At 43.3% G+C, this 26017-nt stretch overlaps 1 protein-coding gene across 2 annotated transcripts in view; it reads right to left on the bottom strand.

The window, feature by feature from the left end:
- The window catches only part of LOC135377952 (U3 small nucleolar RNA-associated protein 4 homolog), a 39356-nt gene that overhangs the window by 11912 nt on the left and 1427 nt on the right, over positions 1 to 26017 (bottom strand). For both annotated transcript variants that reach the window (XM_064610738.1, XM_064610739.1), the window contains exons 3-10: positions 22362 to 22481; positions 20729 to 20797; positions 11311 to 11398; positions 10597 to 10765; positions 7186 to 7261; positions 6425 to 6472; positions 3640 to 3808; positions 2940 to 3001 (exon numbers count right to left, since the gene is read on the bottom strand). In XM_064610738.1, coding sequence (XP_064466808.1) covers positions 2940 to 3001; positions 3640 to 3808; positions 6425 to 6472; positions 7186 to 7261; positions 10597 to 10765; positions 11311 to 11398; positions 20729 to 20797; positions 22362 to 22481 — 801 coding nt within the window. The remainder of the gene's footprint in view (positions 1 to 2939; positions 3002 to 3639; positions 3809 to 6424; positions 6473 to 7185; positions 7262 to 10596; positions 10766 to 11310; positions 11399 to 20728; positions 20798 to 22361; positions 22482 to 26017) is intronic.

The following is a 26017-nucleotide window of genomic DNA, read 5'->3' as shown; positions in this document are numbered from 1 at the left end:
TGGGTGTCCTTTGGTTTATTTGTTTGCATTTGTTCTTTCTGTACTTTTTACACACTGAAAATATTTCCGTCTGTTACTGTATGCATATCTGAAAGTAATGAGTACATTTATTGGTACCTTTAGTATGCACTGTACACAGTAGAATTTCGATGACACATATCTCTCGGAGTCGCGGAAAATATTCATATCATCCAAAATTCGTATCAGCAAAAATGGAGGTAGATAAGCACACCAAAGTGCAGGAAATGCATACTTGCTACGTATTTTTGCTCTACTCACGAACAGAGAAGTTAGTTTGAAGTTTTTAATGTTATCTTTCGCGCAAGATTCGACCTGAAGACACTTTTGAAGCGCATAAAATCATATGGTTTACTCTGAGACGAATGAGAGGTGCCACAGCCAAGTCGCATAACACCGCTGTTTCCTGCGCAAGCACGGGAAATGCGCACAACCCACATGGCATCTCCCCTGTTCGTATCATCCACCACAGCCTGGACATCACTTGTTTCATCACCTGTCGCAACTGCCAGTGTCAGAAAGTCCCATCGGCAAGGCGAAAGGTTATCGTTTGTGGTGATCGCAACTAATTGTGCTTGCATAGCATTGCCCATGCCGCGTGTTGTCAGGAGTGCCGTATGGTTCCCGGCGCAAGCCCGGGAGATGCACACGGCATCTCACTTCTTCGTATCCTCCACCATGGCCGGAAAAGTGTTCGTAGTATCCCGAAACGTAACCTATTGCACATAAGGCTTTCCGGCCGGAACTTCGAAAAATTTTTTATCATCCTGAAATTCGCAACACCCGTGATCGTATCGTCAAGATTCTGGTGTTGTATATAATGACCTATATCCTGACCTATCTATAATGACAGATAACGTAAGCACAGAAAACCTTCCAATCACTTGTGGGAGTGTGCTTCGTGTGGACCCGTATAGGAACATATTGTGAGCACAACTACGAATTGTCACACAGAAAAGCTAGTTTTTGTACATGTGGGCTGATTGAAGCTCTCTGTGAATGAACAGCGTTTGCAGATAAGGAGCAGAGTCGCTCACATGACTACGATTTGGCTGACACATGTCCAATGTGAAAGATATGCTTTCCATGCCTGCAAAAGCTTTCTGGAAATCTTTTTGGAATTTCTTCCTTCACTTCAGTGTAGTAACCAGGGAGAGGGCTGTTCTTCAAGGTAGAGTAATCCGGGACAGCTCCAGCCATTAGTTCACAAAATCCGCGATGTTTGACGACACGTAACGGTTGCAGGTTGATAGCTACCATTTTTGCAACTTTAGCGGGTTCGGCAGTCATTCTTCACATAGGAATGTTTCGGTTATTTCCAGCGGATGTATTTGCACTTGGAAGTAGCCTGTTTCGATGTTTCCATAGTCTTTACCAACACTGCGATAGTGAAGGAAATCACTCGTCAATGTTGCACCCTCACTATACTACACTCCAGCTTTCGGTTTGCAAACCACTTCACAAATTCACATGGCACCGTTGACACCCAGACGGACATGATGCGAGACGTGGAGCCGCTAGCACCGCTGTCCGAAACGCAATGACTACGGTGACGACCGGGCGGATTACGTTTCAGGTCGGCATAAAATCCAACGCATCTCTACTCCTATTGCACAAGGGTAGCGGTGCGGGTAGCTGGTACATATCTTACAAATTGAAGCAGCCAAGAACGATACACAGACAGAACCAGGCAAAAGAGGCAAAACAAAACAGGCTCAGTCTCGTCCACAAAGTTGACGTGAAAGTGCGCAAATGAAGCTGCTACACTACGTTTCAGAAATATACTAAAAATATTTGGAAACTGCAAATATACTTAAAATTGCCTGTGAACACTGTTTGAATAGCGTTAACTATTCGAATCGAATTCGAAGTTTCGAATATTCCCACGGCTCTAGCTGTAACATTGTCAGTAAGTGGGGAACGTAAAAGTCCATCACCATCAGAAAGTGCGAACATCTCGTCTGCATGTCTGTCCTTTGTGCATGTTCCCCAGACACAAGGAAGTGTTACAACAACTATCCTACACCAGCTTGCTTGCATTATGCTTCTATATTCTAGATAACAATATCATAATCTTGGACGTCCATCCAACCACCAAGATTTCCACATAGATCTTTCAATGAATGAAGCGAACATAAGGAATGATGATTGGTGACCACCTCAAAAGGCCTGCCTGCCATAAAAGTACAAGTGGAACTTTCCAATGGACCAGCCTAGGCATCTTGTAGGCAATATATTCCTTGAGTATGAGGAGCGACAGAAAACACACGCACAAAGGGATCAGGTTCAAACCAGCAACGAATGTCTACTTACTATACATGGACCACTAGCCAGCCGTCGGCAACCTTATCTCCCTCTTTGAATAACCTTTTCCCCAGCTAAGCATCTGTTATTCTAGCTCCTTCATTTTATAACTTTCGCTTCCCAACCAAGTGGGCCATATCTAGTAAATAAACATTCATTGCTGGTTTGAGTCCTGTCCCTCCGTGTGTGTTTTCTGCTGTTCCTCATACCTGAGGAATATGCTGCCTACAAGTCCGTTACTCCACCTTGCTTGCCTCCTACTCCTGTGTTCAACGTAGGCCCCTTGTTTTGACCATTGAGTAATTGCGCTCAGCTTTCATGGGTATCTGACTAGCATTCCATGGGACACTCTCTAGGTAAACACAGTGAGAAAGTAATGACAATCGTACACACACAGATACAACAAGTTCAAGCGAGCTAGAAAACGATTTTTTCAACATTGTATGTTTCTGATTTATTGAACATGGTACAGAGAGTCAGTGCAACTATGTACAGAGCAAGCAATGGCAATCTAAAAATTTATAACGTCAATAATATAAAAAAAATATTTCTGATCAGGTGGCGATAAACAACTGCTAGGTCTGGGAATAAGAATGCAGCACTTTAGAGAAACCTACCTGCTTTGGGAAGTGCTTGGTCAGCATTGTGGATGATGAAAAGACGAGATATGTATCAACACCTGAAAATGAATGCCAGAAACATTAGCATTTTAACCATCCACTGCCATATGCCTGACATTTCAGCTTCTGACAGAACAAAGTGCAATCAAGAGGTACATGTATGCACGTTAAAAGAACAATGAAGTGAGTTGCAATCCCAAAATGCTACTATCAAAGCACAACACTGTCATGACATTAAGACTGAAATATTCTCTATTATGAAGACAATCTTGTTATAAAACACTGCCACTGAAGCACTGCACCTGGGCAAAAGATTCTCTGGCGACCTCACTTTAGACCCCAATGACGAGGATACGAGTGCAGGCCTTCTACTGTGTTCATTTCTGTAGTCACATCACACTGGTTACTTGTGTCAATGATCTTCAGACATGTTATGTCAAATGCGTACATCTCTTTGTACACTTTTTGAAGCAAGCACCCTTAACCTTAAAGAGGAAAAGTATGAGAGTTTCTGATATGAAGGCCATTGTTAATAAATCCTTCAATGCTTTCACATGTCTTGCCTGCATGAAATTACGTGAAAATTCCCAGTTCATAGAAACCATAAAAATAAAAGCTTTAGATTTAGCCTAGTCAGTACATGTCAAGAATACTACTATTTACAGAGTGAGTGAACATCAGAAGTGGATTGATATACCTCCAGAGATGATGCAGTTCTTGGCAAAAACTAGCGCTCTGACGTCATGTGTGTGGATAGTTTTCTGCGTGGACTTGACCCAGCTGTGCGCTTTGGAGGTTGAATGACTGACCCGTGTAAATTCCATAAGGAGTGGGTCAATGCCAGAAGTAAAAACCCTTCTCTCATCCTGAAAAATAAGCATCAGAAATGTGGTGCCATTATAACCCCACAAGTGACAGTTCAGAACTAAAACAAACCTGCTGCAAGACTGCTTACGATGCCAAATATCACCATGAAAAATATATTTCAATGAAATTTGTAGCCAATTATGCGTTTGTAAGTGAATTTCTAAAGCAGTTGTCTCATTCCCATGTCATGGCAACCAGCTTGCACTGAGAAGCAGCTCCAGCCACAGACAAAATGGAAACCAAAAGCCTTGATGGAATGCCCCGGGGGGCCGGTTGCGCTGGGGAGCTTCTCAACCCGTGGCTTCACTCCAGGACGCTGCTGATAGAACCAGAGCTGCTGCTGGTAGCACGTATCCATGGTGGGGGTCACTTCGTCGTTGTCCACATAGATATTGTTCCCCGACAGCCTCAAGTCCGGAGCTTCTGATATTCTGAACAGAGACTGTTCTTCTCTGGGTCCAGTAGAATGGTCTCTACTCTAAATATCAATATCTCCCAACTTGAGGCTTTGAGGCTTGAGGCCAATTTTCAAATGTAATTGCATTTCAAATGTGTCTTCAGACTTTGGTCTTTGGTCTTTGTGTCTTTGGTTCTTTAAACTTTTCCTTGGTTGCATTCATCTCGCCTGCACGCTCCTATCACATTGTCAAGGATGTGCCAACCATTATCAAGCTCACTTATTATTATCTCCAATATGATGACAACCATGGTATTCCCATCAAACTGCTGGTCTCTGCCAGGTAGCTCAGTGAAACGTGGCCCAAGCCGCCTCCAACCAAACCAGCTGGAGATCCCCAAACATGAGTTCGACCAGAGACACAATGCACTTTAGGCATTCCCATCTTTCCTCAAGCATGTGGGCAGTACCCTTGCGCGTGGTCCCAACAATAGACATGAGCAACCTGCACTTCCGCAGCACACACACACAGTTTTACAGCAGCCTGCACAGCTCAATCTCTTCTCTGAAGACAACCTTGTGAAACCTTATTAGATGATCCTTCTGAAGCTAGAAGATATTCTGAAGACCAGTGACAACTCCCTTCAGGCCATGCAAATTCATGCCATTTGGTCTTTAAAACGGGATGGTCAAGGCAATGTCTGGGACTTTTGGCATGGAATGATCCAACATCCCGTTACCAACAATCAGACAATACAGTCACCAATCAATATTTTGGACTTAAAAAATTTGGACTTTCCAATTTTTGGGACAAAACTCTTGGCACCGTCTCATTCCGCTTCCAATATTTTGGACCGTGTTTCGGAAGGACTCCCCAGTTTTTGCTACATATTTCAGTCTGAGCATGCCTATTTTTCGGACTTATTGTCTCCCAAGAGCCGAAACAAGCACATTTCCGGACCGGACCATGAAGCGCTCCGACCCGGTGCATGAGTAGAGCACAGCACGTGCGAAGGCGGAGATTAGTTGCGCGTACGTTGCCTCTCCATTTCAGACGAGTTCTAAAACTTCTGATAGCTGGCGGAATGTGGTTGTCAAGTGAAGATTACCAGACATGGACAACAATGTTGTCAATGTGGACAACAATTCTGTTGACGTCGGCGGCGGCCAGGTTCTCAATCTGTCGCAGGAAGGTTCAGACAACAGTGGCAGCGACGAAGAGGTTGCCATTGCGCCCCCATCAACCATGGCGATCCTTACAGCCGTTACTACACTCATGGAAGTGTATTACGGCAAGGCTACGCTAGCAGAAATTTGCCGTGATGTGCTATCTCGTGTCCGCGCGGCGAAGCAACCTCGTGTTGACAGTTATTTCAAGCCAGTGTGAGTGCTCAAATAAAGGTTTTTTGAAACATTGCAGATTTTAGACTTTGTCTAAAAATTCGGACTGCTCGATAATTCAGACTGATTTTGCGGCTTCTTCAAATAAAAAAAATCGGTCGGAGACTGTATTTGCCTTACAAGCTTCACTTTGCATGCAGAAGGAAAGGCAATTTTTTCTTGTGACGTGTACATTACACCAGGCGAGTCACTCTAGATTCAGGTTTGGCTGAAGAATGTGAGCCATTCGTAAGGTAAAAATCGAATCACTTGCAAACCCTGCCAAAAAGAGAAAATTCTTGAAATGCATGGCCATCATGACATTAAGAGCAAAAGATTCATCCTTGATCATGGTACGAATAACGCATTATCAGGGAGTTAGGCACGCTTATTGTTTTCAGTTAGTGTTGTGCAAAAACTGGCAAAACAAATTTATAAAAACAAATTGTTAATGCTAAAGCACTTGTAGCAGACGACACAGATGGCGTGCGCAGGCACATGGAGTTTTGCACGCCCCTCGTGTTACGCGCCAGCCTTTGGCCATTCTACTCGGCCATCCTGATTCAGTTCAGTTGGCACCCAGCCGTCAATAAAGAGCCTTCCGTTGCAGTCCTTTCTCTGACTCAACACACTAAAGGACAACATGTGCATATGTACACTGAGGGTGTGCAGATGGTACAGTAAACTGCTTTCTGAAATGCACTCCCTAGATCCGTTCCATTTTAACTGAAAATGGTGGAGGTGGCAACTATTCACGAATATTACATGTGACAAATATGCATGAAACCAAATTGTTTTACACCAATAAAGTATATGTAAGTATATATGCGCTACTCACGTCTGTCAGGGTGAGTGTCAGGACATCGGCATTATGTGCTTTGAAACTCTGAAACATACCAGTTTAATAAAAATTAGAAAGAGGTACTAACCACAATTATAAGAAGGCAATAGATGTTACATCTTACTTTAAGAATTAACGTATTTACTTGCATAATTTGTGCACTTTTCCTCCCAAAAAAAGTCAGAAAAGTTGGGGGGGGGGGTGCAAATTACACGGGAACGTTCGTAATATTCAAACGACACAAAATTTCAAAATTTCAGTATGCCGGTCATATAGGCTCCCGGTAGAGCCGATATTGACGTTATCACTGCATTGCACAAGCGCGAAAGAAGTGCCCAAATACCGCGCAACCGCCGACAGTCGGGAGGCAAAATGCCGGCCCACTACCACTCATATACCGGTGAAATACGTCGAGACACTGTTGGAAGATGCCGCTAATAGCACTTGACAACCGAAAGCACGCTATGTTCGCCCACTTTGGCATGCTGTGCTGCAAGGTTTGTCACAGCGTGTTTGTCCAGCGTTTCTTTCCGTGTTTTGTAGTTTGAGTGACAGTATCATGCGTCGCGTCAGTGGACCACCACCCGAAAGTGTGCGCAAATCAAATGAAAGCACCGCAATAACTTCGGTGGCACTGACTGTAAAATATGCGAGTAAATACGGTAATCAGAAAAAGGAGAAAGAAAGGTAATGTTAAGAAAATTGAAGAGATTTAATTCAAGAAGTTGTTAACTCCAATCAGTAGTGGGTACGCTTACATCGATTTGTGTGGTTGTCTGCAAATCCCAGAATGAAGTCCTGCCTGAGGAATCACCACTTATGATAGTGAAGTCACTGGAAAACGAAGAAGAAAAAGATGTTTTACAACAACAACAACTTTATTTTGATGATGATGATGATGATCGGGGAGCTTCATTGCCGGAGACTATTCTCTATCGCATTGCTCGCGGTAATCTGGTGAAAATACATATACTAATGCTGAGTGTCACAGTCAGGACTGAAGTCCTACATTGTCCAGCAACGTTTAGTTTTACCACAAAATGCCCAATTTTTAGTAGAGTTGTGCGAATATTGAGATTTTTGAATATGTCCAAATACAAATATGTCCAAAATTGCCCTTCAAACATCGAATCGAACATCACATCATATGATAAAGGCTTCTAATAGTATTAATTTGCAGCAATTAAGCCCTAGAAACAAGCATGGTCACAGATGTGTGCTGCTGATCCTTAGAAAGATGCCTCAGGACGCACACTTGAACGAAAGGCTAATAAGGAATATGTATTAATCTACTGGCTTAACACAATGCTTATCTGCACATGTGCAGTCAAAGTATTTTTACGATGAAGCAATATTTTGTTCTCATGAAGCAAATAGAAAACTGTAAAAACAACTGGTACTTCGAAAATCCCTCATGCATTTCACAGACAGAGTGGAGGTAGAGAGCAATGGCATGTTCAGAATATGGGACAGTTAACCGATGAGCACATCTCAGCTCACAGGTTATCACAAAGGAAAACAAAGGTAGCAAGTGCTCTCTTCTTGCACTTGCAAAAAGCCTGGCTTAAAAGCTCAGGTGAAATGACAGTATGTACATGTAAGTTTGCATGTACTACCACTGTAGACGCAACTTCACATTGATCCATAAACTATTCCATGCAAATACTGACTGGCCTGAATGTTTGTCTTGTGTCTTTTCACTTTCCTGCGGTTATCACTAGACAGCGCCCAAAGTTTTACATCCACAAGAGTTCCACATTAAGCTCTTTAATCGTACCGAATCCTAAAGATCGTCGATAACATCTGCACCTTGACATTTTCCATGTAGCTCTGCAAGATGGTATCCAAAACTGTCCTGTTAATGTTTGGATTATTGATTGTATTTGTTGACTATACATATTAATTGTATTGCTGCATTAATTCTATTAATGTGTACTGTATGGATTGTATTAATTATACAGTGATGCTACTCCCAAAATGTAATTTGGAGCAATTTTTTGAGTACTTTGGAGCACCGAAATGTGTTTTTGAGCACTTTGGAGCACGTAAATATGGACTATGGAGCACTTTGGAGCACCCAAATATGAAATTTTGGAGTAATTTGGTAGCAGTATTATCAATCCTTGGCTTGGCTTCGCGTAACCTGAAATGTTGCCATTTCCCTTCCACCAGGCATATGCGGTAATCGGGCTTGCTGTGCAGCAATTGCTGTTTCAAATAAAATCATGTGTGATTACGCGTAGAGATTATTCTCAGTAGCACAGAAACACACATGTAGTTTTCTAATTACTAATTGGGAGGACTTCGAGGGACGGCGTTGCGCGTGACAAAGTGTTGCGTCAACGTTCGTTCGCGTTTGGCTACAGTGCCTACTTTGCCAGTGTGGAAAGAATAAGCTCACTAAGAACAGACAGCGAGCTGGAATCGTGTCATGTGAATTTTCCAATTTTCAGGCGGAACGAAGTCACACGCAATCAATGTATGTGTCCTTGCGGTTGCAAGAAAATGTGCACCCTTTGCTACGTACCCAAACGAGCGACTTTTACAGCGAGTACTGGAAAGAGACACTAGGACGAGGATTCGCTACCTCTGGCTATCGCTTAGCTACACCGAGTCTATGCCGCTGCTCCGAAAGATGTACGCGTGAGAAACACTGGAGCAGAAGATTGTATTCATCACATCGTCCCAAATGCGTCAAGTTCCCTCAAGTCATCTCACACAATGTCATTCTAGATATTTTAAACTTTGTACACAATAAGGGACATACACAAAAGTGATGAAGAAGGAGGAAGTTTTTGTTTTGTTCAGTGCATCCTCCAAGCACACAATTTTGTTCAGATTTCTGTGTTCTGCTTTAACAGCTTTTAATATCCTTTGTGTCTTTTGCATTGGCCCTTGTAACCCCGAACACCACATACGTCTTTACTGTGGCATCACTTTCGTTTCTCATTAATTTGCTTATCCAAGTTTCCGCACTCACAAAGCATCGGCATCGGCCAGTTCTGTGGTTGTTTGCTACGACATTGGGTTAGCAATGGGTTAGCAGATTCTGGAATAAATTTATTTACACACATTTCTTTCTTCTTTTTTTTAATATCCTTACACATACAAAATAGCCTTATTTTTGTGCTTGATATTGCAGAGTTATTTATTTATTTATATATTATTACTAGCTTTATTACATTTCCATGTGCTAGCATGCACATATTATATGTGCATGTTTTCGTTTTTTGTTTATTAAGTCCGCCATCTTGGAACCGATAGCTAGAATACCAAGAGGTCGCAGATATCAGCAAGGTGATTTCTCGCTTGGACTGCTGACTTTTCACGTTCTCACTGAGTGGCTCACTAGCCTGCAATACTCGAGCAAGAAGCAAGGCCAAGAAGTGTGACATTTTCATGCTCTCGCTTATCAAAAATGCTCATTTGGGAACGTAATCATCTTACAACTTGTTTTTCTGGTGCTCTACAGTCGCTGCCTGCAACATGCAATTCATAGCCACTCGTTTTGGAGCAGCTTGGCGCAATTTTGCGGAATTTTACCAGGATGGCGCAGGAAATCTCATCTGTCTCAAAATGACACATTTGGTGCAGGAGTGAAATCACTGATTATATATTACAGAGTATGTATTAGGTATTGCTAACCTATTGCGCTGTATGTCGTGTACCTTTACCAAAACTGGTCATGGAGACCAAATCAATAAATACCTCAAATAAAAGAGAACAGATATGTTAGAAATATCGTATTAATATAAAATAATAATAATATATAACAAAGCCCACGTTCAGCATGAGGTACACTGGAAGTGTACTATTCTACAAAACGACAGGTGTTTTGAAATGGAGTCAGTTAAACTTACACTAACAGTTTAGTGCTGCTGATATTCACCTACGAGGTCCTCCGATTGTAATCACATTTTGTTTATGATAAGAAATTTACCTACCATAGGCATGTGACTATGGAGACCACTGCATCATTCTTCTGCAACAGATTAGCTTGTCATAGGCACAAGGTATTTCACATCCGGAGTATCTTTTGTGCAGGAGGTCAACCAAAGTGCTAGTTTCTCAAAATGAGAATCTTACAACAAATATGTACTACTCGAATCAGCCTTCCATACTGCATGCACCATATTACCCAACTTGCTGTTTATTGAGCCAACACTTACTTTGTGACTGCTAAACACCAGACAAGGGTTTCTTTCTGCTTCTCAGCTCGTCCCACTAAAATTCTGTCTGTTGTGTGGCCAGATTCAACGTCCCATATCCTAATTACGTCTGCTGAGCCAGTGACAATAACATTTCCATCAACATGCCAGGCTAGTGACAAAATTCGACCTGAAAAAAAGAAAAATGAAGCAATTAGGCTAATTTCAATCAGAAATGCAATGTAAAATAGTGAGCTAGAGTTAAACCCAGATCAACTAAAACAAACATACACTTTTTTCCACCAAATTCTAGAAGCTGCCGATTACCGTAATCCTTAAACAAAATAATCATGTCACACACTAAATGCTCTGCAAGCGATATTTCAATAACTTCAGGCCAAATAACATAAGGGAATTATTTCATTGGAGATTCGCATTGTACATTTCCAAGAATATAACACACATTCTTATGTTTGACCACATCGCATGCCACAGTGCTGCTCTCTGTGTGCAACACGTGACCACACACACCACAAACTGATTTATAATGCACAACCTTCGCCTTCAAGAGACTGCAGGAGTGCTGTTAGTGCATAATACTAGAGAGGAAAGTTAAAACTGGCAATGCAAGAAGATGCATACTGATGTAGCAACAGCAATATAAAGCAAATGAAGGGGTATTGCATAAGACGAGGCATGCTCTAATGCTTCTTCCGTATAGTTACAGCTTCTTACCATCTTGCTTGTCCAAAGTCTTGTAAAAGTTGAGACCCCCAGAATCATCTATCTCAAAAATGCACACATAGCCTTCTTCTGTACCAGCCTGTGTAGAGACAAAATCAAACGTTATCAGACGAAAGGATAAATCCAGGGATGCAACAACAGCAAGTGAGAGAGATCTGTAGTCACCAAAGAGTCGAACCAAACCCGAACCGAAAACCGTTATTAACAGTTATTTTTGGCCGAACCGGAACTGAACCGAACAGTCGACGCCACCTTGGAGCTTAACCGGAACTGAACTGTTAAAAAAATACCGGTAACCGGTTCAAATAACGGTTTGTAACAACGAGAATTGGCCGAGGCAGACCAGAATTAGGAACGACACAGACAAGTAAGCCTCAAACCCCCGGAAATGTTTGAATTCGTAAGGACGGAACTTTGCATGTTGTTTGTGCATGAATATAAAACTACTTTTTCTTCTTTTATTAGCTTTGTAGCCTTCCTGTTGCTTGCCAAAAAAGTCATGCTGTGCAGGAATGCTCTAGATTTTCTGGAGTCGCCAAATAATAACAAATATGGTAACTTAAAAGTGTGATGACTACTAATTTCTAGGATATAGACATGAATATACATAAGGATGAGGGATCAACGACAGCTTTGGGTAGCATTCATGAAGTGACATACACAGCTATGCATGGTGTCCACCCTAACTGCATAACTGATCGTTGACACATATCGCGTGTGAGTTTACATAAGCCACTTACAAAGTAAAGGGTCAGCCACCCTCATGGTGGTCATCATGAACAACAACTACTTTATTTAAAGTTAAGAACACACCAAAGTTGGTTTTCTTTGTGCATTTGAAATTAAAGAGGCGAAAACAAATATATGTACAGACATCACATTTAAGAATCGCCAATGCGTCCAAAATGGGTCGATCTTCTCTGTTTGCACTTACTCTTGCCTGTGCTCTGTCTTTGTTCCACAGACACTTCACTCTACGGCGACATGGTAGCACGGCGGCGGTCAGTGATAACACGATAACGCGCCTTTTACATAAAGACCCCGGGCTCAGAATCGCATTGTTCCAGTCCAACTTAATTAAAAAACGTCAGCCCCCATGCCGGGGAGCTAAAATGAGCCAATCCAACTAGCGTCGAAAGAATGAAAAGTCGTGTCATGAAGTAACGGCTACCGAAAGTAGCGGCTGTAATGAAACGTCATGAAGCGTCGTTCGCTGCTTAACGTGTATTTGCGTCTACTGACTGGTAATCAATAATTTCAATGACTTAGGATACTTAGGCTAAGGTAGCAGGCTTGGTTAATTGACTGTTATATTCCTGCCGAGAAACAACCCGGTGGGTTAGTTAACCACCGGGACACGAGCAACGTGCTGTAGCAATCAACCGAAACCGGTAATTCATGGTTATGCTCCTATCGTAACCACTACTAATCATGTCTTTCACATCGCGCAAAATCTTTCAAAATCTTGAACGACTCTTGACGCCTTCCTGTCCACTTCAAGCGCTATACCACACAAACGGAAGTGTGATTTAACCTGCCTGTTGTGGTATATTCCCACCAGTGGCCCCTGAACCGGTTCGGGAACTGAACCGTTCGAAAAAAAAAAAAAAAATGGTTCGAACCATTATAGTTGCCTTCCGCAACTGAACCCTTATCGTCGAACCTAAACCCGAACCGAACCGATAAACCTTTCGGTTCGACTCTCTGGTAGTCACATGCTGCCAAATTTTTAGATGCAACGTGATAAGTTCAATAATGTGATTTTTAGTTGTAACCTGGTAAATTCAACAATGTGCACTGAACTCTCAAATGCTAGTATGACAAGAACCATGTTAAAGGTTATAGCATTAATCTGAAGTTTGAACAATATGTTTAGATACTGATATTTTTTAGAGCTGTTTAGAGAGTTTAGAGCTGTGCGAATATGCGAAATTTCGAATATGAAACGAATATCTGATGCTATTCGAATGCTATTTGCAACCTATTTTCAGTATTCGAAATTTTTGAATATTTTCGAATACGTAGTACTGAAACGAGGTGCCGCTATCGCCTATCTGCAAGTGCGCTTCGCCTCATTACATCCAAGGGTTAGGCGAAGCCCACTTCACGTTACTGCAATTGCTCTTTTGGTGGGCGGTTTCATTCTGGAAGTAGGCTTTACCTCATTACTCTCGAGCGTTAGGTGAAGCCCGCTTTACACTGCTCACAATATTCTGTCACTAACGCCTACAAATTTTGTGAGCTCATGGTCAACACTGTACTCTGGGCATTGCAAGTTCCAGTAAATGTACGTTCAACTTTGAGAGTTATGTTCAGTAACAGATGGAAATATGTGCGGCTTCTAAAAAAAAGCACAGGAAATTCACGGTGTAAACAGAGAAATGAGGGGATGCACACAAAACAGGCTGCATGGAACATGTTAACTAACTCTCAATGCAGTTCATACCACTGATGCAGTCTACCATGCTTAACACAGAGGGGCCCTTCTCTCACGATACGTTATGCTGGTGGAAAAGGCTCACATGATGGCAATTGATGTTCTGAGGCCGGCACACAGAAGGGACAAATACATACAAAGCCTCATATGTCTAAGAAATTAATGATGAAAGAAGGAAGGCACTGAAAAGGTTAGCCAGCTGTCCTGCAGCTGGCTTCCTTCTTTCATCATTAGGGCTCACATGTTTGGAGCAGAACAGCACAAAATATTTCGCCACGAGGTATTCGAAACTATTCGAATTGGGCCTTTTCTGATATTCAAATTCGATTCGCAGTGTAAGCGAAATATTCGGAAACTGTTCGCAATGGAAATTTTGCTATTCGCACAGCTCTACTGATCCTCTCTAGCAGGAGCGAATTCCACCAAGTATGTAATAACTGCACAAATTGAGTGCACCGAAAATGTATCGAGACATTATAGCCAGGAGTACCTTCTGCAAAACATGTACACTGAATATTTTTGTGACAAATACTACTGTACAACACTATAGGTTACAGAATTTAATTGGCGCACAAAATACACCACATGTGTGCTAATATAATGTAACCAATGTAACGATGACAACCAATTTATTATTTTTACTTTATCTGCATAATACAGTCAACCCCCGTTTATCCGGACCTGACTGTTCTTAGTGAAAATGTAGTGTAATGTGTGTGATAGCGGGGCATCCGGATAAGTGAAACATGGTATTTTGAGCTGTCCACGAGGCTTGTATTTATCTTGTATATGAAACTGTCTTGTATATGATAGGCTTGTATATGAAACTGTCCACACTCTGGATGTCTGCAAACCAGGTGAGCCGAGCCTCTTTGAGCTTGCCTTCTCGTCCGGCACGCTCTCGGACGGCGCTGGCATTTTCTTTCTCCGCGTCCAGCCATCTGTCCTAGCAGCACAGAATGTCACCCATGGTGGACTTCGGGATATCCAGCTGAAGAGCAGCTTTTGCTTGCTCCTGAATGTCTGCAATCTTCATGAATGGGCTGTCTATATCTTCTTCTTGCATATTGCAGCTTTGCTCGCCATACTGATGGAATTCCTACAATGCCTAGGCGGACAAGGGACATGCGTGGTCCAAGACTGTGGAAGGATCTTCCTTCCTCTACAGCTTCAAATGACTGGACTGGTTATCAACCCCACATGGGTACTATGCGAAAGGGGAAAATTCTGCGGCAGGGGCAAAGAGATTCTGCAATTTTCTGCTGCAAACTGTTTCATGCCTAGGTCGTCAGAGTTGCCATATGCAGAAAAAAAACAGTCTTTAGAGTGATTCCATCTCAACTCAGGCAAGGTGGTCCGGGCACCATCAGTGATTTTTATTGAAAAAATATATGTTGTAGCCTGACTCACATTGCGAATGGAACATCAAGTATTTTTTCTCTAGTTTCCGTAGTTCCCGAGAAAAAAAAAAACCGAAAGAATATGGCCAGTCCGACGCACTTTCAGGCATAGCGATTTTGGCGTTCAATATCTTTCCAACGGACGCGTTCACGGCTTTGAATTTTTTTTCCTCGCACTGTCAGCTATGTTGGCTTCTGGTGCTTGGGTTCAGTTCCAACGGAGATTTTGTTATTTTCCAGCTAAAAATACACAAAGTTGGTGGCGGCGACGAAAATCGCTCATATTCTTGCGGCTATTGCGGCACTCGTGTAGATGCCAGTGAAACGAGAAAGATATCTCCGTGTAGCGGAGAATGAGCTCTATAATTTGGTATCAAATTTAGGAGTCTAGGCCAGGTTGCTGTCACGCATGGAAGCGTCTACAACACGTGACATTTCAAAAAATGCAGTTTTTAAGCGCTCATATCTAAGAAACCCCACCTCGAAAATTCTTCAAACTCCGTAGGCACATGCTTCTGCGTATGATATTTGGGTGCACAGAAACCTGAAGGTTTTTTTCCTTGCATAATAAAAGTTAGAGCATGCCAAAGTTTCAGTGTCCGACTGTGGTACATGTAATGACAATGCAAGCACCGCGAGAAAATAACTGGTCAATATTAATGTTTTTCTTGTGACGGCCGCCCGTGCTGTTCGTGCTGCTATTTGAGAACCCAAAGAGTCGAATATTTTCCCCAGGATGTCAAAAGCAGCACAAGGCTTCACAAGGACACTATTGCCACGTATCATCTTTGAAGCAACCACACGGAACAGTAATAACGGACGGCGAGGTGGCCTCGGAGAAGCTTCGGTATTTTCTTCTCTCCACCGACGCGTGTTTTCTACAATGTTCACTGCTGTGTATAAAAGCTTGTGAGCTCCCAGTCGGAGCATTCTTTACCTTAGTTCTGTCTAAGAGCTACCGCAGCTAAGCAGCTAGAATAAAGTGTTCGCCGATTATTCGCCGTCTCGCTCAGTCTCCGCTACACGGCGATACCTTTCTCGTTTCACTGGCACGTACACAAGTGCCGCAAGAATAAGAGCGATTTTCGTTGTCGCCACCAACTTTGCGCATTCTTAGCTGCAAAATAAGAAAATCCCTGCCGGAACTGAACCCAATCACTAGAAGCCAACATAGCTGACAGTGCGAGCAAAAAAATTCAAAGCCGTGAACGCGTTCGTTGGAAAGATATTGAACGCCAAAATCCCTATACCTGAAAGCGCGTCAGACCTGCCACATTCTTTCGGATTTTTTTTCTCGGGAACTACGAAAACTAGAGAACAAATACTTGCTGTTCCCTTCTCAATCTGAGCCAGGCTACAACATATATTTTTTCAATAAAAATTACTGATGGTGCCCCACCTTGCCTAAGTTGAGATGGAATCACTCTTGGGTAGTTTCATTTTAAATCGAACAACGTGTGAAAGTCGTATTTTTTAATTCGCCCAGAAAAAATATATGTTAGAGGACAGCTCAAACGACGCAAATCGCGCCACGTGCGACGCTCGTGCGTGTAGTAGTTTCCGCGTAGGAGAGGGGGAAAGTCTGAGGCTGCTTGGGCACGCTTTCTTCCGGACCGACTTTGACGGGATCTAGCACCGCTAATTTTATGTCTAGGAACTGGAAGCTTTTTGTGATTATACGCTGCACCATAGACACTGTCAAGAGCCACCCACAGAACTCTGAGAGTCACAGATTTTCTGTTAAAAAATGCCAAACTTGGCGTAAACGTTCAAAAAGGGCAAACTTTGTTACCAATTTGCTTCATGATTGAACCTCTGAGAACATTGAGCTCAGTGCCATTCGATAGGACATTGAAAGAGCTTTCGTGCTGTATAGAGTTAATTTTTCTCAGTCCAGTGGTTTCTGTGTTATTAGCTTGAGAATCACACATGGTATGCGAAAATTGCCAATGTTGCATCTCAATTTTCTCAAAAATGCCATCTTCGATTTCCTTGATTATTTTTGAATAGGTGGCGTCATGTCTCTACTTTAGACGCCAAGTGAGATAATCTTTTATTTTTGCCTGAGAGACGCGCAGCGATTTTTTTTTGTCAGGCAGTGTGCACGAGGCTCCGGTCTTGCGCGCCCCACCCACGAGCACACGACCTTCAACCTCCTCTTTGCTACAGGTGTCCCGCTGACGCAGAAATCAATGACCACACTGCGTGAGCTTGTTGTACTGTTCCCAGAGCGTCACTTTACGTTTATCCAATGGTCTCCCAGTTCCGTCAGGCTCATTCAAACTGTGGGAGAGTACATGAGTTGCCTGTGCGCCCTTGACGAGAAGCCCCAGTTCGACGAACATACCGACAAAGCAGTGAGAAGAAACGAAGCGCTTCGTAAAGATCTTTATCCACTGGTAACATCGTAGCTTTTGCTTCAGGTTGTCTCCAGTCCCTCAGGCAGTGATGAAAGGCACATCCTTTTCATTGGTAAAAGAACAAAAACTGAAAGTTTCGAAAAACGTAAAATGTGCCCATCGCGAGACCCCTGAAGGTGATGGCTGCCACCATTGGATTAGCATCATCCGATAGCTTTACACATGTCCTTTCACATGATATAAAGTGACTGGGTTCAAGCGCATTCTTTGTCCGCCTAGTATCGAAAAACCACGAGTGGTACGTGAAAATTTTGCATGTTCGATCTTAATTATTTCTAAAAAGCCGGAATATTTTTCACGATTTATTCCACAGGGGCGAAATTATGGCGGTGCTTTGCGCTGCTGGTAAAGTACCTTTTCTCTTTTTGATTGAGACGTAGGGCTACCTTTCCGTGGAGCGATGTTTCCACACAAAGGCGCTCTTCGTATGTTTAGAGCGCGTTTTGCTTCGTAGTCTTTGCTTTGTAATTTAATGCCCAGATGTTGCATTATGTACTTATTTTGCACTTATGGTGCCTTGTTTATTTTTTTTTTCTTTCGAGACGCAGGGCAATACTTTCGTGGGCGACTTGAACTTGCTGTTACGCTCTTTCATGGGAGTCGCACGCACGCCGTGTGCGTACGAACGTGCGCATATTCAGTATTCTCCCGCACATGTGCTTGAGGCAATGCACATACGCACGCTATGAGGCTGTCGTGCGAGTTAATATTAAGGCGGCAGAACTACGGCCACGGGGGTCAGAAAGTTACAACACCTGGGAACACAAACTTGTGGCCGCGTGATTGCAGCCACCTCTTAGCTTGGCCGCAATAAGCGATAGTTCCGAAGGTGTGCATGCTCTATTTAATTAGTTTTATGCTCCGTAGCGTTATTTCGGAACCACGACGGATGGTACAAAACCCGTAAGACCACTGTGATGACAGTATGTTGCTGCTCTCAAGTATAACACGTTAGCTCTCCACGAGATGTGTCAGTGTCACCGTGGGAATCCAAATTTCCGACAGAACAACGCACAACTAAAATCCCTAGTTTCCGGTAGCCGTAGGTACCTTAAACCATCGGTGTGGTCATCGGTAGTCCTTCTGGCATCCATGCGCTTGAACCCACTCACTTTATATCATGTGAAAGGACAAGTCTAAAGCTATCGGATGATGCTAATCCAATGGTGGCAGCCATCACCTTCAGGGGTCTCGCAATGGGCACATTATACGTTTTTCGAAACTTTCGTTTTTCGTTCTTTTACCAATGAAAAGGATGTGCCTTTCATCACTGCCTGAGGGGCTGGAGACAACCTGAAACAAAAGCTACGATGTTACCAGTGTATAAAGATCTTTACGAAGCGCTTCGTTTCTTCTCACTGCTTTGTCGGTATGTTCGTCGAACTGGGGCTCCTCGTCAAGGGCGCACAGGCAACTCATGTACTCTGCCACGGTTTGAAAGAGCCTGACGGAACTGGGAGACCATTGGGTAAACGTAAAGTGACGCTCTGGGGATACCACAACAAGCTCACGCAGTGTGGTCATTGATTTCTCCGTCAGCGGTACACCTGTAGCAAAGAGGAGGTTGAAGGTCGCGTGCTCGTGGGTGGGGCGCGCAAGGCCGGAGCCTCATGCACCCTGCCTGACAAAAAAAATCGCTGCGCGTCTCTCAAGCAAAAATAAAAGATTGTCTCACTTGGCGTCTAAAGTAGAGACATGACGCGACCTTTTCAAAAATAATCAAGGAAATTGAAGATGGCATTTTTGAGAAAATTGAGACGCAACATTGGCAATTTTCGCCTACCATGTGTGATTCTCAAGCTAATAACACAGAAACCACTGGGCTGAGAAAAATTAACTCTATACAGCACGAAAGCTCTTTTAATGTCCTATCGAATGGCACTTAGCTCAATGTTCTCAGAGGTTCCGTCATGAAGCAAATTGGTAACAAAGTTTGCCCTTTTTGAACGTTTACGCAGTGTTTGGCATTTTTTAACACAAAATCTGTGACTCTCAGAGTTCTGTGGGTGGCTGTCGACAGTGTCTATGGTGCAGCCTATAATCACAAAAACTCTCCAGTTCCTAGACATAAAAGCAGCGGTGCTAGATCCCGTCAAAGTCGGTCCAGAAGAAAGCGCGCCCAAGCAGCCTCAGACTTTCCTCCTCTCCTACGCGGAAACTACTCCATGCACGAGCGCCGCACATGGCGCGATTTGCGTCGTTTGAGCTGTCCTCTAACATATATTTTTTCTGGGCGAATTAAAAAATACGACTTTCACACGTTGTTCGATTTAAAATGAAACTACCCTCTTTATTACTTTGTGTGACATAGAAAGACTACAAGTTCAAAGTATTATTGTAGTCTTGAAGTCTTTCTGATGCTTAGCTACAAGTATCAGGTGGTACTTCGTGTTTTCTTCGATTAATGAGTGACGTTTGTTGCTGACTCTCAGTTTATATCTGCTGAATGACGTTTCAGCATCTACAGAGTTTATTCGCACTGACAGGTATCTCACCGCTACAGATGCCAAAGTGGGGTTGAGCGTTCCCAATCTGACCCAAAAGTTAATTATGTCAAAGGCTTGATGTGGTGAGTTAGTTTGACACAGAAGGGGGTCATGTCACGGTCAGTGCTACCTTTCGTAATGTGGGAATGTTGTCATAATGAGAGAGATCGTGTGATAAGGATTTTAGATAAAGTGCATCTATTATCTATTGCATCCTTGTTGCCCAAGTGGGAACATTTAGCCACTGTGCTCAGCACAAGAAACATGCACGTTGAGATGCCACAGATGAAAGCAAAATGAAAGTGGTAGAAACGCAGCGCAAGCTCAGCCAGTGTTGCCATCGTGAGGTGCGTGGAGCGAGCACATTAGTTTTTCTCTCGGATAGGCGATATGCCTTTACTGACCGTCCATGTCTTGTCCCGAAACTGCGATCCCCAGCAAAGAAGCATTGTTTCACGAAACTCTGTAGCAAACCTTAGACTCCGCAAAACTTCCGGAATTCTGTGTATCTTTGAAAAGTTGTAGAGAAGGTTGGGCCTTATGCGTGGATTACAAGGCACCTAGGAGCCTGGGCCTCCTATTGCTCCAATTCGCTTGATGAACAACTCGCATACTTTGGAGATGTCTACACCGAATTCTAGGAAACATACAAAAGAGTGTACTCACTGCAATGTGTGCTCGGTGACGATTGACTGCCAAGCACCAACCCGGACCCGATGTGACAGCAACAGAATACTGCAAGAAAGGCAACGACAACTTAAAAATTATGCCAAAGCAGAGACTTTCGTACACACTACACTGCTCAAATTTTAACAATAGAGAGGAAACTTGGTTTCCAACATACCAAAAGGTACAAATGCACTTGCTATCACAAAATTTGTGTTCATCTGAAATAGGATGCTGAAAATAGGATAGGACCTGAAATAATATGCTCTTAGGATCCACCTAGGAATACAACAATAGGGACTGTAGGGGGACTAAAGAATGTAGGAACTGCACCTTTAATGCCTTTGGGAAATGACCACTGCAGACTGCAGGAGAGTCTGTCTCAGGCCACACCTAATTTCACCTTCCCACCCACAACTACAGTGGAAGACCAATATATGCAGAGGGTCATATGCAGAACAATTCACCTTGTGTGATGAAAAGCGTGCCACAGATGAAAGCAAATGGTTGTGCTGCTGGTAGTCGGGAATGCCACATTAAAATGAAATGTGTAATATACAGGGTGTCCCAGAAAACATGTCATTGAATTATAATTAAAAAACTACACCACCTAGAGTCACGCGGTCAATTGCATTTGTTCTTACTGGGTTTTTGCCACCTCATCATGTGAATGTCGTGTAACGTAAATTTAATTCTGTAAATTTTTGCAAGCATAAGTCGGAAATTTGCCAAGTAAAGGTCACTTTTTTACCCCACCAATGTGAAGAGCGTGTCTAATTTACTCAAATTAATGATAATTGACAGGGATCTTCAGGAGCTATCCCATCGGAAAAAATAGCCGAACATCGTGCTCTACGGAGTTCCCACAGAATAGTGCACAATGAATTTTTCAGCGCAATCCTTGTCAGTCCGACGAAAGGAGGTTGGAAACCCAGCCCACCCCGGCATCGCAGAAAGAGATAAAACAGGCATGGCTTATCACGTCCGACTTTCGCTGGGATAATGCTTTCCCTCTCCCAATTTTAGGATCTGTTACTTTTTCTACTATCACTCTGTGGGCTGGCTTTGGAACCTCCTTTTGTCGGACTGAGAGCGATTGCGCTCAAAAAGTCATCGCGCGTTGTGGTCCGGTGCTCCGAAAAGCATGATATTCGGCTATTTTTTCCGATGGGATAGCTCGTGAATATCACTGTCAATTATCATGAATTTGAGTGAATTCGGCACGCTCTTCATATTGGTGGGGTAAAAAAGCGACCTATACTTGGCAAATTTCCGAGTTCAGTTCGCAAATATTTACATAATTAAACTTACGATACATGACATTCACATCAGGAGGTGGGAAAAACCTAACAAGAACAAATGCCATTGACCGCATGATTCTAGGTGGCGTAGCTTTTTATTATAATTCAATGACACGTTTTCTGGGACACCCTGTATATGCTTTTTGTAACATATTATCCCTGCTCAAATGGCACTGGAAGCTGAGGTGGGTTGTGAGGGACTCAACTGGACATAGTGTTCTTAGCATCAGGCAAAGGGAATGTGTGCCTAGCAATGCATGCCACGATAAGTTGGACCGATATTCCGCTCATCACAAGGATCCCTTTCCTGGCTAAAGGTTTGTGATTATTACCTTTGGTTGCAATGTGGCTAGGTTATACTGCGTAATGTGCGCATTAAGACCAGTAGTGAACAGCATCCCATTGAACCATGCTGCCGCTTCAATAGAAGTGTCTGGATCACTTGGGATCACCTACAACAAACACAATGCATAAGCACAGGTATAGAGCACCAGAAAATTTAAATGAATACTGGAGACAGAACATGATTTATGGAAGGGCACTATCCAAGGCAGTAGGGTTTATTCTATATTTTTATCCCTTTTTAGGGTTTATTCACATGACGTCACTCACTGGAGAGCACCACTGTCGCTAGCAGATTTGCCGCCATAACGTATGTCCATAGGCTGACTGCCCAGGCTTTCACCCACATCGCATTCATCGTACATTTGATGTTTCAGAGTTACTGTACTGTGTGAATATTATTTGTACCACAATCCGAGTAATTTCCATGTTTTGAACGTTAATAGTCCTCTAAATAGCGTAACGGCACCGAACGAAAACTGGAACCAAACATCGAGGGACCTACATCATTGCGACGATTTCTCCTTTTCAAAGCTAGTCCCATCTGGAGGGGTACCGTCAGTGAATGAACTCTATATGGAACACACGGAGGATTCTCATTCATGGCACACTCATTAGCTGTGCACCCTGCTATTCCACACATAGCTGTAGCACACACATTCTGCTGGAAATTCTTCATAAATTAATTGCTTTCATGAGGAAAATACCACCAGTAGTAACACTGATGACATCTATGCATTTCAGGAGGTTTGGACTGAAATAGCACTTGAAGAATTTGATGTGTGCACGGAAGCTCATCCACCATTGCCATCTAAGCCCAGTTCAGATTTGCATAATCCCTTCAGTGAAATGGTTCACAGGTGGCAAGGTCCTGTTAGACTTCATCCTCCTTGTGGGCAATGGCAGAGCACGGTGCCATATGTAAGCCACCATATAAAATTAGTTTCAATTCGATAGTGCTGATTGCCTGCTCGCAGTCATGGCAGGAATGGTTCAGGTTGTACGTAAGCACATAACAGAGGTGGGGAATAACGCGTTACAAAGTAGTGCGTTACCGGTAACACGTTACATTCGAGTAGTGAAATATGGTAACGCACTACATTTGAGAGAAAAGTAATGAGTAACGTAACGTCATTACATTTTTACTAACTAACGCGTAACGGCGTTATGCGTTACTGCGTATTCGGGAACATTGCTTCATCGTCTAAAGGTTGAGCGAGGACCGTGCCTGCAGAATCCGGGAAAATCCCAGTTTTTTTCTATTCATCTTCAACAATGACAAGGTCACACCGGCACCCACGAAGAACGCAAAAGAAGGATTATTGACGTACCCTGGTTGAGGTCTCACCTTTGCTTACCACCTCTATTTTTCACTCCCTCCCGCATTTTTCTTATCTTTCTTTCCCGCTTTCTCGAATGGGGCAAAAGCGACAGAAAAATAGCCTCTACCCTCTGAACAAGTAACAAAGTACCAATGGATTGGCTGTTTGGATTTCCTACTGTGTGAGATAAAAGGTCACAGTCTCTATCAACCTTGACAAGGAGCACTCACTGGTCAAAAGGTGACCTGGAATCAGCGGACAAGAACGTTCCTTTTTTCTGGACGGAGCTAACTCCGTATTATTTTGAAGTAATTAATTGCGATGGGAGGAATTTCACGGTGCTATGCAAGCTATGCATCCCGTCGAGCAAGGCATATTCCACAAGCATCAGGTCATCATCAAACCTAAAGAAGCACCTTCAGGTAAATGAGCATCCCAAAGTTAGTAGCTGGTTTACGTTTAGCAATTGTGTTGTGTTTCAATATTGTACAAAAGCGTATACTTATTTTTGCATTATGTTTCTAAGTCATCCGTTACATGCAATGTGTGGGCGCTGCATCCGGCGAAAATGAAAGAATACGCACAGAATAGGACACAATCATCGGTGGAGACAACAGGAGGAAAGCAAGCCACCATAACTGAAAGCCTACAGGGTCCTGTCTCCAGACAACCTTCACGAGCTCAGGTGGATTCAGCAATCACAAGCTTCGTAATAGGGACTTTCCAACCATTTTCCGTTGTCGAAAGCACAGACTTCGTCAGGCTTGTGAAAACTTTGTACCCAAGCGCACATGTAATGTCGAGAAAAACTCTGGTTGACCGAATATCTGCTGCATTCGTCACTATGAAAACCAACATGAAGAATCATCTGCGACAAGCAAGCCTAGTCTGTTGCACTGCCGACTGCTGGACGTCGTTTCGTAGGTAAGTGTCCTTCCTTGGTTTTAGGTATGTTGACGTCGTGGCGAAAACCAATTTTAATAGCTAGATGACACTTTCATTGTAGGAGCTTCTTAGCGGTGACGCCACATTGGATCGACGACGAGAAGCAAGAGAGAAGGAGCGCAGTGCTGTCGTGCAGATGCATAACAGGTCACCACACCTTCAGCGTTCTGGCAGCTGCCCTCAATGAAGTCTTCACAGAATACCAGATCCTGAACAAAGTATGCAGGACGGTAACAGATAATGCATCGAATTTCGTAAAAGCATTCAGGTATGTACCAGTACATCATGTGGTGTTGCTTAGAGGTTTCTAACGCATTTTCATATAAACAATTGTTTTAGGGTGTTCGGGATAAGCGACACAGCGGGAGCTGAAGACGACGAAGCAGTAGGGGAAGATATCTACAGCATTCTACCTGCAAATCTTGTCTCTCGGAAGAGGACGCCGACATGGTACCACTTCTCCCGAAACATGAATGGTGCGCAGCGCACACACTGAACCTTGTGGCAATTGTCGACAGCAATGCAGCGCTCAATGACCCCGTGTATAAGCGAGTGTCGCAAAATGCAAAATTCTTTGGAGGAAACAGCAACATTCCACTGTGGCTTCCAAAATAATTACCAAGCACATGGAACGTCAACTGCTTCTACCTTGCTTGCCAAGGTGGAACTCTCTGTACAACGCCTTGCATCAGCTGCGGCTAACTCCACAGAAAGTACTCGACGATATGTGCGACGCACTAAACGTGCAGAGATTTCAAGACGGCGACCTGACATTCATCTTGGAGTATACAACAGTAAGTCGTTTCATCCTGCACGGTATGGGTCTCTTATCCAGTGTTAGGTTCCTTATCTCAGTAACTTATGGCTGCTCTTCTAACTATAGGTGATGCAGCCAGTGGCCAAGGCTCTCGACATTGTTCAAGGAGAACACTACATGTACTTGGGCGTGTTGCTTCCCACACTCTGGTCGCTACGCCGGGCAATGCATGAACTGCCACATCTGTAGTTCTGCGGCAGTTAGCAGATGAGGTCAAGAGCGCTGTCGCAAGAAGGTATGATGGTTTCTTTGATGAAGGTTAACGATTAAGAAGGTTATGATGGTTCATACGATTCACGTGCAACATGCTCACGACTTGTTTCATCTGCATATATTCGCAAAATAGTTTTTCGAGCCGGAATACATGCTTTCTTTCTTTCTTTCTTTATTATAGACACAACATGTTACATCAGTTGTTTAGAGGGGCAGCCAAAATTCGGCAATACTGCAGCTGAAGTAACGCAAAAAGCGGCAATGCTGGCTGCGGCAACGCTGGCAGCGTGTTCAACAAGAATACGCAAGATTTTCGCCACCACAGTCCCACTCCCACGTCCGATGACGA

This window comes from Ornithodoros turicata, chromosome 1 (genome assembly GCF_037126465.1).
Source record: "Ornithodoros turicata isolate Travis chromosome 1, ASM3712646v1, whole genome shotgun sequence".
NCBI lineage: Eukaryota > Metazoa > Arthropoda > Arachnida > Ixodida > Argasidae > Ornithodoros > Ornithodoros turicata.
The sequence above is the reverse complement of the archived record's forward strand: the minus strand, read 5'-3'. Positions and strand labels throughout refer to the sequence as shown.